The sequence below is a fragment of the Quercus lobata genome, chromosome 5, assembly GCF_001633185.2.
Source record: "Quercus lobata isolate SW786 chromosome 5, ValleyOak3.0 Primary Assembly, whole genome shotgun sequence".
NCBI lineage: Eukaryota > Viridiplantae > Streptophyta > Magnoliopsida > Fagales > Fagaceae > Quercus > Quercus lobata.
Window position 1 is genome coordinate 63,914,475 of NC_044908.1, and position 13,995 is coordinate 63,928,469.

General features: G+C 34.3%; 1 protein-coding gene and 1 long non-coding RNA gene across 2 annotated transcripts; one reads left to right on the forward strand and one right to left on the reverse strand.

Moving 5' to 3' along the window:
• Positions 1-715: 715 nt before the first annotated feature.
• Positions 716-2,097, reverse strand: LOC115989731. Its single transcript, XR_004092061.1, has 3 exons — positions 1,968-2,097; positions 1,740-1,807; positions 716-793 (listed from the first exon to the last, which is right to left on the reverse strand). It is a non-coding gene; the product is annotated as an uncharacterized LOC115989731 (long non-coding RNA).
• Positions 2,098-8,857: 6,760 nt separating this feature from the next.
• On the forward strand, positions 8,858-12,329 carry LOC115993112 (berberine bridge enzyme-like 21). Its single transcript, XM_031117391.1, has 2 exons — positions 8,858-10,553; positions 12,244-12,329. Exons 1-2 carry the CDS (start codon positions 8,966-8,968, stop codon positions 12,312-12,314), a joined length of 1,659 nt encoding a protein of 552 aa, XP_030973251.1. The 5' UTR covers positions 8,858-8,965; the 3' UTR covers positions 12,315-12,329.
• Positions 12,330-13,995: the final 1,666 nt, after the last annotated feature.

Here is a 13,995-nt window from a genome sequence, read left to right on the forward strand (position 1 = left end):
TTTTTTTTAAAAATTAAATGTAAAACAGTGTTGGCATATTATTAAAATACGTAAAACATCGGGATTTTTTTTTTTTTTGCTTGAAGTTGTAAAAAAATATGAAACCAACATTGAAGGACTCACCACCCTCAAAAAAAAACAAAAACAACGTTGAAGGACTCAATTGCATATTATTAATATACCTAAAACATTGGGATTTTTTTTTTTTTTTTTTTTTTTTTGCCTGAAGTTGTAAAAAAAATATGAAGCCAACGTTGAAGGACTCACCACCCTCAAAAAAAAAAAAAAAAAAAAAAAATGTTGAAGGACTCAATTTATTAACTAAGAACACGTAACGCTTAGTGCAAATTCAAAAGGCATGGTTTGTTTGGAGTCTTTTTGTCTTTTGGTAAGTTATTTTTCATCAGATTAAATTTTACCAATTTTAAATTTTAAAATGACGTAACATTTTAAACAATTAAATATAAGATATATTTAAGGGTGTAGGTTTTTACCCTGAAAGTTAGTCTATTATTTAGAAGCAATTTTCATCACAATTTTAAAATTTTATCTTTTAAGATAACTTCTCCAGTATCATTCTTGTTTTAGCAAATTTGCATATATGGCAATTGCTTACAGAATCATCAAATGTGCAATGAAAGGCACAAAAAAAGACAATATTAAATTTCATAAGGTAGGATATTTACAAAAAATGATTTTTAACAACTACTTGATAGATTGACTACCGCTTCACTCACCCGAATTCATCCAATGTGTCTGCCATGCAATCTAACCAAATTGTTGATATGTCACCCTAAAAAAAATACAAAAAAATAGAGAGTAGGGCTTAAATGTAAGAAAAACAACAACAAAAAATAATAAGAGGAAGATAGGCACTACTTAGAACACATACACTAAAATAATGAGTCAAACCCAATAACTACAAAAAATAAAAATAAAATAAAATAAAAGAAGAAGACAAATCAATATATATCATTCCTATTCTTTAAAAAATAGTCACTAATTAAAGAAAATACTTAAACACCCATCAAACTGACCAAATAAAAGAAAAGAAAAGATAAAAAAAAGATAAGATATGATAAGATAAGATAATGATATGAAAAGGATAATGATAACCACATATTTAAGAGATCTATGCAGCATCAATCTCATATCCGAAATTCAAATTCACAATATTTACCAAAAAAAAACACGCACACACACAATGAATCAATTGATGCTAATTCAATGACTAACAAACCGGAAAACCAACATAAAAAATTACAAAGACATTTTTGATCACCATTATAAAAAATGGATTTCAAGTAATATTTTTCATCACCATTACAATAATCACGTTAATGTCAGTATGATAATTCTTCTTTAGCAAAACCAACATAAAAAATTACAAATACCCATTAGTATTTTAATATTTTTGATCACCATTATAAAAAATGGATTTCAAGTAATATTTTTCATCACCATTACAATGGTCACGTTAATGTCAGTATGATAATTCTTCTCTAGCAAAACCAACATAAAAAATTACAAATACCCATCAGTATTTTAATATTTTTGATCACCATTATAAAAAATGGATTCAAGTAAAATTTTTCATCACCATTACAATGATGACGTTAATGTCAGTATGATAATTCTTCTTTAGCAAAACCAATATAAAAAACGTTAATGTCAATAGATAATGTAAAACAATAGAGCAGAAAATAATGTAGAGAAGAATGAAGCCAAATAGTACTGACCTCAAAGCCTACACATCAATGAAGAGTCATAAAAAATGAAACATCTTTTAATAGCATCTTGCGAAGGCCTGTAAAACAATAGACCAGAAAATATTCAATAAGTCTCGAAATAACAATAAGCAAAACATAACTAAATAGAGAGAGAAATCGAAGTGAGAAATGTAGAAATAAAAAGGTGAGAGAGAGAGAGAGAGAGGGGGCTAAGATTTGATTAGAAAAAGAGCTTACCTCAAATCTATCTGCTGTTGTGGTCGTTGTTTGTAGTGAAATCTGAAGCCTAGATGTGGGTGAGAGGAGTTTCTTAACGATGATGATAATGGTGAAAAGAAGATTAACATAGAATGAGAGAATTGGAGAATTGAAGAATAAGCAATTTGAGTTTGAAAACCAATATGAGTGTAGTGGGAGTGTGATCCTATTTTGTAGATAGTATTTTACGTGGAAGTTAAAGAAGCATTTTTACCATGTTTTTTGCCCCTACTTAAACATAGGCTATAGGAGTATTTTGGAACAAAAAAAAAAAAATCCGATCAAAACAGGGGCAGCCCCTTAAATAGTAGTATATATATATATATATATATATATATGCTTAAATAACAACAAAATAATTATAACAAAAAAAAAAAAAACAAGACTAGACCAAATAAGTAAATAACATGTAAACAAATTAGTTAACAAAAAGCCTATTCAAAAACAAAAAAAATAAAAATCCTTAATCATTTAAATTTGTAATTTGTTCAACCCATTACTTAAAAAAAAATAAGGGATAATTACAGATTACCCACCTGTGATTTAGCCCGAATTTAACTTACCCACCCGTGGTTTTATTTTTAACACTTTACCTACCCGTGATTCATTCTGTCTATGCTCCGTAACCCACCTCTAATTTTTCTGTTACTCTTAACACATTTCATCAACAAATCAAACAAGAAATCAGATCAAACACTCCTCTCCCAAACACTCTCTACGCTTGCTTAATCACTAATTGGATTGGATTGCGCCGTCCAATCATCATCATCATCATCAATAATTCAACATAGGGAGCACCAATCTACCAGAAAGCTTGGTGGAGGACATCCTGTCAAGGCTTCCCGTGAAATCTCTAAAGCGATTCACGTGTGTAAACAAGTCATGGTCTACACTTTTCCAAAACCCAGGTTTCATTGCCTAACACCACCATTATTTTTCTCAAAAAAACCCAACTCTTCTTGTCAGTCATCGAGATTGTATCACCAAAAACAGTGTCTTGTCTTCGCACCCTGTTTCTAATGATAATGGTAGTCTTGATCTCAATCTGGAAATCCCTTTTTTCAATGATGACATGCAGGAACTGAACATATTGGGTGCCTGCATCAACGGGGTAATTTGCCTCTACGATCGTCCCTTTTGGATTTCTAATCAACATCCCAATGATGATCTCTACCGCATAGCCTTATGGAATCCAGCAATCAGAGAATTCAAGGTCCTTCCCACACGTCATTTTCATTATCCATCTCACGTGGACTACACATATGAAGGTTTTGGATTTGGTTATGATCACAAATCTAACTGACTACAAGGTGGTTAGAATTGTCACATTTAGGTGATCAAGAAATCCAAGTGGGTGAGCAGGCGTAGAGAGTGTTTGGGAGAGGAGTGTTTGATTTGATTTCTTATTTGATTTTTTGATGAAACGTGTTAGAGTAACGGAAAAATTAGAGGTGGGGGTTATGGAGCATAGATGGAATGAACTACGGGTGGGTAAAGTGTCAAAAATAAAATCACAGGTGGATAAGTTAAATTCGGACTAAATCACAGGTGGTTAATTTGTAATTATCCCTAAAAATAATATCTAATTTCATTTTTCCTTAAAAAACAGTACCAAGAGAAACACTGTGGTTGTGAGTTCTCCTTAGCGGTGCTAATAGTTATTCTTTTTTTGGCTTTACAATCACAACAATTTTGCTCTCCTTAGAAACTTAGCTCACAATTTAGCCGTTTTTCTCTTCTTTATTATCATTTTAGACTCTCTCTCTCACTTTATTACTCTTATACTAGCATTCTTAGTTCCCGCTTTATCTCATATCAGTTTTTTTTTTTTCTTTATTAGTAAAATTTTTTTTAATATTTCATGTATTTGCTTGTTTTTTTTTTTTTTTTTTGGTGACATTGATATGTTCAAGTTATTTCTCTTTTAGATTTTGTAGAATTTAATTTTCTTAGTAACCACCTACAAATAGTTCCTACTGTCGCCACTAGTAGCATCAGAGAGAGAGAGAGAGAGGGAAATGAATAAAAAATGAATAGTTTTTAGCTGTGATGTGAAAAGTATAACCCTTGATATTGGATGCATTGTAAAGCAAGGAATTGTTAAAATAGATAAAGTAACTTTTAGTGTTCAAGAAAAATAAATAAAGAGAGATATTTACTTTCCATTACCTCCTTCATTGTCAGTTGTCACCAACAACAAAAATTGAAGGATATCTAAGTGTCTATTTGGTTGAGCATGAATTTAACAAGCTCTACTTAGAAAAAAGTAAGTTAGTTTTGCCAAAAGTCTTGCAATTTAACTTTATTCGCTCAATTATACACATAAAAGAAGTGAGACTAGCCAGTGAATAGTTAGATATTTCAAAAGGTTTGAATACAAAAAAAAAAAAAAAAAAAAAAAAAAAAAAAAGAGAGGTTATAAATAAGTTGGTTTATAAATCAAGTGACCTTTTGAAACAATCGAAGCAAAAATGACCCTACAGAGAAAGCAAATATAAAAAGCTCTCAGAACTCAAAAACACAAAAACAGATTCACAATTTGTTACCAATGAGAAAATCACTCTTTGGCAAATCTTTCTATGCAGGCTCTCATAATTCCTCTCTTTCTCGTTCTCCTCCTTCCTCTTCATGTCTCTGCCTCAGATTCTATCTATGAAAGATCTGTCCAATGCCTATCAAACCAAACCAACCAACTAGACTAAGTGTCCAATATAGTATACTCTCAGACCAACCCTTCCTACACAACCGTACTTCGAGCCTACATTAGAAACTCCCGGTTCAACACTTCAACCACTTCAAAACCCAAAATCATTGTGACCCCAACACAAGAATCCCATGTTCAAGCCACAGTGATTTGTACCAAAAACATTGGGATTCAACTCAAAATCCAAAGTGGCGGCCATGACAATTAGGGTATATCTTACATCTCAGATGTCCCATTTATAATCCTAGACATGTTCAATCTTCAATCCATCTGGAAGGAGCAAAGAGTGGGCTAAAGAGAGAAAAACCTACAATCAAGCAAGGCCTAGCCCTTGAAAGGAGCAAGCCAATGAAGAATGGAAAATCAGAAAATAGTTCACGCCAAAAGAGGTCAAGGATGAGCCGCAGAATGCATAGATAAAACTCTATACCACGGCAAACACATGAGCAGCGGACAAGCTTTTGACGTACACGGAAGTGGAGCATGCGCAAGGGCCAGGCACAACCAACCTGTACTCAGCCAATGCAGGAGTGGTGGGTCATGGGTTAGAGGTAAGGGAGGGTATGGTCTGGCGATGGGGAGAAGGGAAAGCCTATTCTGGGGTTCCTGCTCAAATTCTTTTAGGGGAGATGTCCTGCTAGGATGACATACCACCTAAAAGAAGGAAGGATGAGTTAGAACCACTAGGTGCATGCCATGTGGGATAACAAGAGAGAATACCCATGTGGTGGATAAGAATGTCACGATGAACAAGCAAATAAAACAGTTTTCTTTGTCCTGTATTGGGAAGCGACACAGCCAGCACTGGTAAGTGATGGTGGCTTGGCAGCTGACAAACTAGTGAGTGGTCGGGAAGAACACCCAAATCCAGAGAAAAGTAGTTAAAGGGTAAAATAGTAAAAACCAGTCATAGCAAGTAGTATATAAAGGGCCCTCGCTATGCACAGTAAGATCATCGCAACAGTAGCAACCATTAGGAGCGAATTAAAGCACCACCATAGCACTACACAAGTAAGCATTAAAAAAGAAAGAAAAGAGTGGGAAAGAATAAAAGTAACAAAACTGGAAAGAAAAAAGAATCAGTAAAAGAAATAGAGAGGATAGAATGGTAGGCATGCACCAATAGGCTAATTCCTTCTCTCCCTTCAAAAGCCTACCATTTGTTAAAGATAAAGGATTTGTTTGTGCATAAACCATTTAGGCACGTTCCCTCAAAGTGAATAATTTCTACAGCAAGATTCTCTTGCGAGGTTTTCCACATTAAGGAAGTGGTTCCCTCCTTGGTCTTAGTCTTGCAACACAACTGAACACAGTAGACTAATATTTTACTTTGATCTCATTATTATTTCTTTTCTTGTCTTTGCAATTTTACTTATGATATGAATCTTGTTGTTATGTTGTCCTTTTCCTTAAGGATCCCTTTTTTGTCTTGATCACATCTCTTTTATTGTTGTTTTATTATATTTATCTGCTGCAATTCTCCTGCAATCGTTTCATTTTGTCTAATAACAAGTGTGTTGACTTTATTATCGCCCCATTGTATCTGCCTGCCATAACTCTATTGTAACAGCTACGCCTACCATGGGCATGTGATCAAAGTATCAGCAAAAAAAGGTTTGTGCGCAAGCCGGACCATGGTGAGTTCCAATTGGACCGTTCCTGACTCTCCTACCCAGAACACTTAAGCCTCTGTGTAGCAGGAGATAGCCCAACCCAACATCTCAACATGGCCCACCACAACCCCTAAAACAAAACAATATATATATGCTTAAATAACAACAAAAAAGTTATAACCAAAAAAAAAAATCCAACAAAAACAAGACTAGACCAAATAAGTAAATAACAACATGTAAACAAATTATTTAACAAAAAGCCTATTCAAAAACAAAAAAAAAAATAAAAATCCTTAACCATTTAAATTTGTAATTTGTTCAACCCATTAGGTAAAAATAAGGGATAATTACAAATTACCCACCTGTGGTTTAGATCGAATTTAACTTATCCACTCGTGGTTTTATTTTATACACTTTACCTACCCGTGGTTCATTCCGTCTATGCTCCGTAACTCACCTCTAATTTTTCTGTTACTCTTAACACATTTCATCAAAAAATCAAACAAGAAATCAGATAAAACACTCCTCTCCCAAACACTCTCTACACTTGCTCAATCACTAATTGGATTGGATTGCGCCGTCCAATCATCATCATTGTCGATAATTCAACATGGCAATCGCCAATTTACCAGAAAGCTTGGTGGAGGACATCCTGTCAAGGCTTCCCGTGAAATCTCTAAAGCGATTCACGTGTGTAAACAAGTCATGGTCTACACTTTTCCAAAACCCAGGTTTCATTGCCAAACACCACCATTATTTTTCTCAGAAAAACCCAACTCTTCTTGTCAGTCATCGAGATCGTATCACCAAAAACAATGTCTTGTCTTCGCACCCTGTTTCTAATGATAATGGCAGTCTTGATCTCAATCTGGAAATCCCTTTTTTCAATGATGACATGCAGGAACTGAACATATTGGGTGCCTGCTCAACGGGGTAATTTGCCTCTACGATCGTCCCTTTTTGATTTCTAATCAACATCCCAATGATGATCTCTACCGCATAGCCTTATGGGATCCAGCAATCAGAGAATTCAAGGTCCTTCCAACACGTCATTTTCATTGTCCATCTCACGTGGACTACACATATGAAGGTTTTGGATTTGGTTATTATCACAAATCTAATTGTCTCATTTAGGTGATCAAGAAATCCAAGTGGGTGAGCAAGCGTAGAGAGTGTTTGGGAAAGGAGTGTTTGATCTGATTTCTTGTTTGATTTTTTAATGAAACGTGTTAGAGTAACAGAAAAATTAGAGGTGGGTTACGGAGCATAGACTGAATGAACCACGGGTGGGTAAAGTGCCAAAAATAAAACCACGGGTGGGTAAGTTAAATTCGGACTAAACCACAAGTGAGTAATCTGTAATTATCCCTAAAAATAATATCTAATTTCATTTTTCCTTAAAAAATAGTACCAAGAGAAATACTGTGGTTGTGAGTTCTCATTAGCGGTGCTAATAGTTATTCTTTTTTTGGCTTTACAGTCGAGAAACTTAGCTCACAATTTAGCCGTTTTTCTCTTGTTTATTATCATTTTAGACTCTCTCTCACTTTATTGCTCTTATACTAGCATTCCTAGTTCCCACTTTATCTCATATTAGTTTTTTTTGTTTTATTATTAGTAAAAAGAAATTTTAATATTACATGTATTTGCGTGTTTTTTTTTTTTTTTTTTTTGGTGACATTGATATGTTCATGTTATTTCTCTTTTAGATTTTGTAGAATTTAATTTTCTTAGTAACCACCCTAAAAATAGTTCCTACCGTAGCCACTAGTTGCATCAGAGAGAGAGAGAGAAATGAATAAAAAATAAATAGTTTTTAGCTGTGATGTGAAAAATAGAACCCTTGATATTGGATGTATTGTAAAGCGAGGAGTTGTTAAAATAGATAAGATACCTTTTAGTGTTCAAGAAAAATAAATAAATAAAGAGAGATATTTACTTTCCATTACCTCCTTCATTGTCAGCTGTCACCAACACCAAAAATTGAAGGATGTCTAAGTGTCTATCTGGTTTAGCATAAATTTAACGGGCTCTACCTAGAAAAAAGTTAGTTAGTTTTGCTAAAAGTCTTGTAATTTAATTTTATTCGCTCAATTATCTATACTACTATTTAAGGGGCTTCCCTATATGGGATCCTTATTTTTTTGTTCAAAAATACTCCTATATCCCTATGTTTAAGTAGAAACAAAACTAAAGGACAATCAGGTAAAAAGACAACTCTAACTTCTACTAAAACATTGTCTAAAAAATAGGATCAATCTCTTGTTAATTTTCAAATTGCTTTATTTACTTATAAATTCTAAATACATAATAGTAATGAGAAAACATTTAAACCTTAAATTTGAATGAATAAAAAATTATAACACTATAAAATAAATAAATAAAAAACCTCAACACATGCACAAAGCGCGTGTGATAAGACTAGTACACATAAAAGAAGTGAGGCTGGCCAGTGAATAGTCAGATATTTCAAAAAGTTTGAATACCCAAAAAAAAAAAAAAAAAAGTTGGTTTATAAATCAAGTGACCTTTTGAAACAAACGAAGCAAAAATGACCCTACAGAGAAAGCAAATATAAAAAGTTCTCAAAACTCAAAAACACAAAAACAGATTTCACAGTTTATTACCAATGAGAAAATCACTCTTTGGCAAATCTTTCTATGCAGGCTCTCATGATTCCTCTCTTTCTCGTTCTCCTCCTTCCTCTTCATGTCTCTGCCTCAGATTCTGTCTATGAAACATTCGTCCAATGCCTATCAAACCAAACCAACCAACCAGAACAAGTTTCCAATATAGTATACTCTCAGACCAACCCTTCCTACACAACCGTACTTCGAGCCTACATTAGAAACTCCCGGTTCAACACTTCAACCACTCCAAAACCCACAATCATTGTGACCCCAACACAAGAATCCCATGTTCAAGCCACAGTGATTTGTACCAAAAACATTGGGATTCAACTCAAAATCCGAAGTGGCGGCCATGACTATGAGGGTATCTCTTACATCTCAGATGTCCCATTTATAATCCTAGACATGTTCAATCTTCGATCCATCACTATCAATCTTCAGGAACAAACCGCTTGGATTGAATCTGGTGCCACACTTGGAGAACTTTACTACAGAATTTGGGAGAAGAGCAAAGTTCTCGGCTTCCCTGCTAGTGTTTGTCCCACTGTTGGTATCGGTGGCCACATAAGTGGTGGAGGGTACGGCAATATGTTGCGTAAACATGGGTTGTCGGTGGATCATGTTCTTGATGCAAAGCTAGTTGATGTGAATGGAAAGATTCTTGATAAGGAGTCAATGGGGGAAGATTTGTTTTGGGCTATTAGAGGAGGAGGAGGAGCAAGTTTTGGAGTCATACTTTCTTACAAAATTAAGTTGATTCTGGTACCGGAAACTGTTTCGGTTTTTCGTATTGAGAGGACTTTAGATGAAGAGGAGAATGTTACTGACATTGTCTATAAGTGGCAACAGGTTGCTCCTACGACAGATGACAACCTTTGGATGAGGATGTTGATACAGCCTGTGAGTTCTATAGTGAACAAGGGGGAGAAGACTATTATAGTCTCAATTTTGACAATGTTTCTTGGAAATGCTGAGGAACTTGTGGCATTGTTGCATAAGGATTTTCCTGAATTGGGTTTGAAGAAGGAAGGTGTGATGGAAATGAGTTGGATTGAATCAGTTGTTTGGTGGGCTAATTACGACAATGGGACATCCCCATCTGTGTTGCTTGATAGAAATCCTGACACGGCGAATTTCTTGAAGAGGAAATCGGATTATGTGCAGACCCCAATTTCGAAAGATGGGTTGGAATGGTTATGGAAGAGGATGATTGAGCTTGGGAAAACCGGGTTGGTTTTCAATCCGTATGGCGGAAAAATGAATGAGATCCCTGCTTCTGCTACTGCTTTTCCACACCGTGCTGGAAATTTGTTTAAAATCCAGTACTTTGTGAATTGGGATGAAGAGGGAATTGAGTTAGAAAAGAATTACACAGCTCAGATAAGGAGGCTTTATAGTTACATGACTCCATTTGTGTCCAAGAACCCAAGAAGTGCATTTTTCAACTATAGGGACCTTGACATTGGTATCAACAACAATGACAAGAACAGCTATGAAGAAGGAGAAGTTTATGGGGTCAAGTACTTCAACGACAACTTCCATAGGTTGGTGAAGGTGAAGACTGCAGTTGATCCACATAATTTCTTCAGGAATGAACAGAGCATTCCTACTAATCCAAGTAAGGCATAGGGTTGGGAGACTTTATTGTCACACCGATTGCTGTATTATTGTACTTTTCAGCATAATTCAGATGAATTGTATTACGTTGTTCCCTCTATGCGTTACGATAGTTTAGTGAAAATCTGAAATGTGTATTTGTAATAAATTGTCAATCTGAAATTTGCTGTTTTCTTTGTTTTTTCTTTGTGGTTTTTACCCTCCTTATTATGAGGCATGATTTGTATCAATCCCTTTTACTTGAACGTGGTCATTTGGAAACCATACAACACTTGCGTGATAATAGACGATCGTCTGTCTGTCTTTAAGGCTGACTTTTATAAGCATTCAAATCAAGTTGCTGACTATCTCTTAGTCAGTAGGTAGGTTTCTTGTCACTATCAATATCATGGTTGATTTGGATGAAATAGTTCTTTTTACAACACAAAAGAACTAAAGATTCTTTCTCAATTTTGCTTAATATTGTTACAAATTGAATGGAAACTGGTGAGGACCCACTTATTTTCTCCCTCATCTAAAAAGTCCATGCTTTCTGTTTAATTTTTCAGTTGAAGTAATATCATGAGTCCTTCAATTCTGGCTCTCTCCCTACCTCTAGAGACTTATATGGCCGAAACTGGAATTAAGAATTTACATAGCCAATGTTACTAATCTTTTCGACTATTTTGTCTCAGCATGCTCATCTAGCTCAATATCCTTTTTATACATTCATACAATACCATAAAGCAGGGAACAAATGCCTGTCTTCAATTTTATGAGTAATTATTTCCATACAGCAACTGCATCTAATAAACTCCAACCAGCAATATTCCAGTTTATGCTCCAACATTTTTTTTTTTTTTTTTTTTTTTTTTATGGGGTGGGGAGTGCTAACATAGTTTATATATACATTTTAAGAATAGGAGAGAAGTTTTGAACATTGGACATTTCCTTTAGAAACACCAAGAAATAATATTTAACTCATAGGTCATAGGCCAAGTGCTAACATAGCTTACTGCTGTTGATCTTCCTACTTGGTATTCTATATCAAAGTTTTAGAAGCATATGCCTTCCTTAAGATACACAAGAGCTTCACTGAATTGGATTTCCATGCTATAGAGCCTTCCAAAAAAAAAAATTTAAATCCATTGAAAAATACAAGTGGAGGTGCAAGCGTGGACTTTCTTAACAATAAGAGATATAGTGCCATGACTCTGCTATCTGGTGATTATCATCCATACATCCTGCACTTGATCTCTCCTCCATTTGTTAGTAATGATATCTTCAACTAAGAGAAAGGTGTTCATTTTGTCGTTTTTATTTCCAATTGGGCACATTTAACCCATCCAAAGTCATGTGGGGTTTGAGCAGAAATCCACACCATGTAGTAATAGTGCCCAGTTGTCTCCCATTATCACTAACTTCTCCTTTCCACACTCTAGCCAGAGCTTCTTTATTTGACTTTCTTAGCTTGTTTACCTCCCCTTTTTGGGTAAATGGGTAGTGCACATGCTTAAAGGAAAAGTGTTAAAAGTTATTGGGGTTGTGATCTCTCATTAGTCTGTTAGAGAATGACTCTCATTTTCCTAGAAATAGATGCCATAGACAAGTCAACTCATGCTTGGAATCCTATATAAGCTATACTTTCTTTAATATTGTTTCATGTATTTTTTTTGTCATGGTTAATCTTTCAGTTCTCTTGCCGACTGCTGGAGTCCACTCAGGCGTGACCAGATTGTTGTTGTTGACATCTATCCTATATTCCTGTCACTGGAGAAACTAATGGGAGGCCTGATGTACCTGCTCCTTGTGTGGGATCTTCAACTTCGGAGGATGAACTTTTGGTCGTAAATACTACAAGCCCTCCTTAGATAGTTAGATGTACTGAATTATATGTAATGTTTACTTCGTATAACAAGCTGTTCTTTTATTTGTTTATTTGTTTGTTTTTATTTTTAAAGCCAAAAAAAAAAAAATTGTTTGTTATTTTTTTAAAGCGAAAAATAAATTTATATAAGTTTCTTTATATAGGTAAGGAATGGGAACTGAGGGAGTACACACGCAAGTGACACCTAAAATCTTTATTTGAAAATTACAAAAATCCCAAAGATCAAGTAAAGAAGAAAAAGAGAAGTTGCCAAAGGCCTTGTAGCTGAATTGGCACCTTCCCATGTACAAAGTGCTTGGGGGTCTAGGGGGAAAAGGGTTCGAGTTGTAGGATTAGCAGTATGTTGTAATTATTTCTCAAAAAAAGAAAAAGAAAAAAAGAAGCATTCATAAATGTGATGAGGGCCATGAGGCTGTTGAATGCCATCAAAAGTTCTTGTATTGATTTCCATCCATAAACACCAATTGAAGTGTAAAAGAAGGAATGATTAATTATCTCTTCATTTCAAGCAAACTAGATAGAATCCATTTCATTTTTAAGATTTTAAATGTTATATCTCATAGTGAACATTGTGTGACAAGAGCATTCACATTCACAACAATGACAAAGTTTAGTTACAAAATTGGTTGTAGTCTAAATCTACAACCTTACTCAATAAAATAAACATTACTACATATTTTAAAAATCCAACCATTAAATTACATGTTCTTTACGCTCTCAATACAAATGTCAAATTTTGTGTCAATCAAATATTATTTACTATATAATCTATAAACTTATATTTTATGCATAATTTTAAACTACAAAAATTTGCAATCCAAACAATTTATTAATAGCATAGCTATTGATTTTTAATTTTTTAGAAATTTTGCAAGTATGGAGAATATAAGAAGAAGATGTAATCCAATAGTGGATTTGTCAAAATTTATCTTCAATAAAAAGATATTGAATAAAACTGTAAAATAACTTAAATGCTAGGGTGATCTACTACTAAGAGCATCTCTAACAGAAGAGCTAAACATAAAATCCTCTCTACTATAGAGAGTAAACCCACAAAATAGGTCTCTAATGGACTCTTTATACCCGGAATTTTTTTTGGCTCATGAACAGTAGCTCATCAAGTCTAATAGGCTACTGTTCATTCTTCAAATGTTTTTTTTCCTATTATAATAATCAGATATTGAATAAAAAAATGTTGAAAGATGTGTAGTTGTTAAAAAAAGAATAAATAATGAATGAAGAAATAATATTTAAATGAAATAGAGAATGGGATGGAGAATCTGTTGGAAAGTATATTTCAAAAAGTGAATAGCTAAAAGATAAAAGTCACTGTTCATTCTCCAAACAGTACAAAAATTTACCTAATCTGCTGGAGATGCTCTAATTGTTATAAATTTTTTATTAGGTTTTATTTTTTCATTCCCCTCTCGCCCACAAGCACAACCCCTCCCATTCTCTCCTCTCTCACTTCTCCTCTACCATTTCTCTCCTCTCACACAATGGCTCTAGGTTGTGCTTGTCTCAGTCTCTCTATTCTCGTCATTGTTGTGGTCCCCATTTGTTGGTGGTCATCCTT

Coding starts and splice junctions, on each gene's coding strand:
- LOC115993112 (XM_031117391.1), top strand. CDS start 8,966: ATGCAGGCTCTCATGATTCCTCTCTTTCTCGTTCTCCTCCTTCCTCTT. Junction 10,554..12,243: donor GAGCATTCCTACTAATCCAA/GTAAGGCATAGG, acceptor TGCCGACTGCTG/GAGTCCACTCAGGCGTGACC.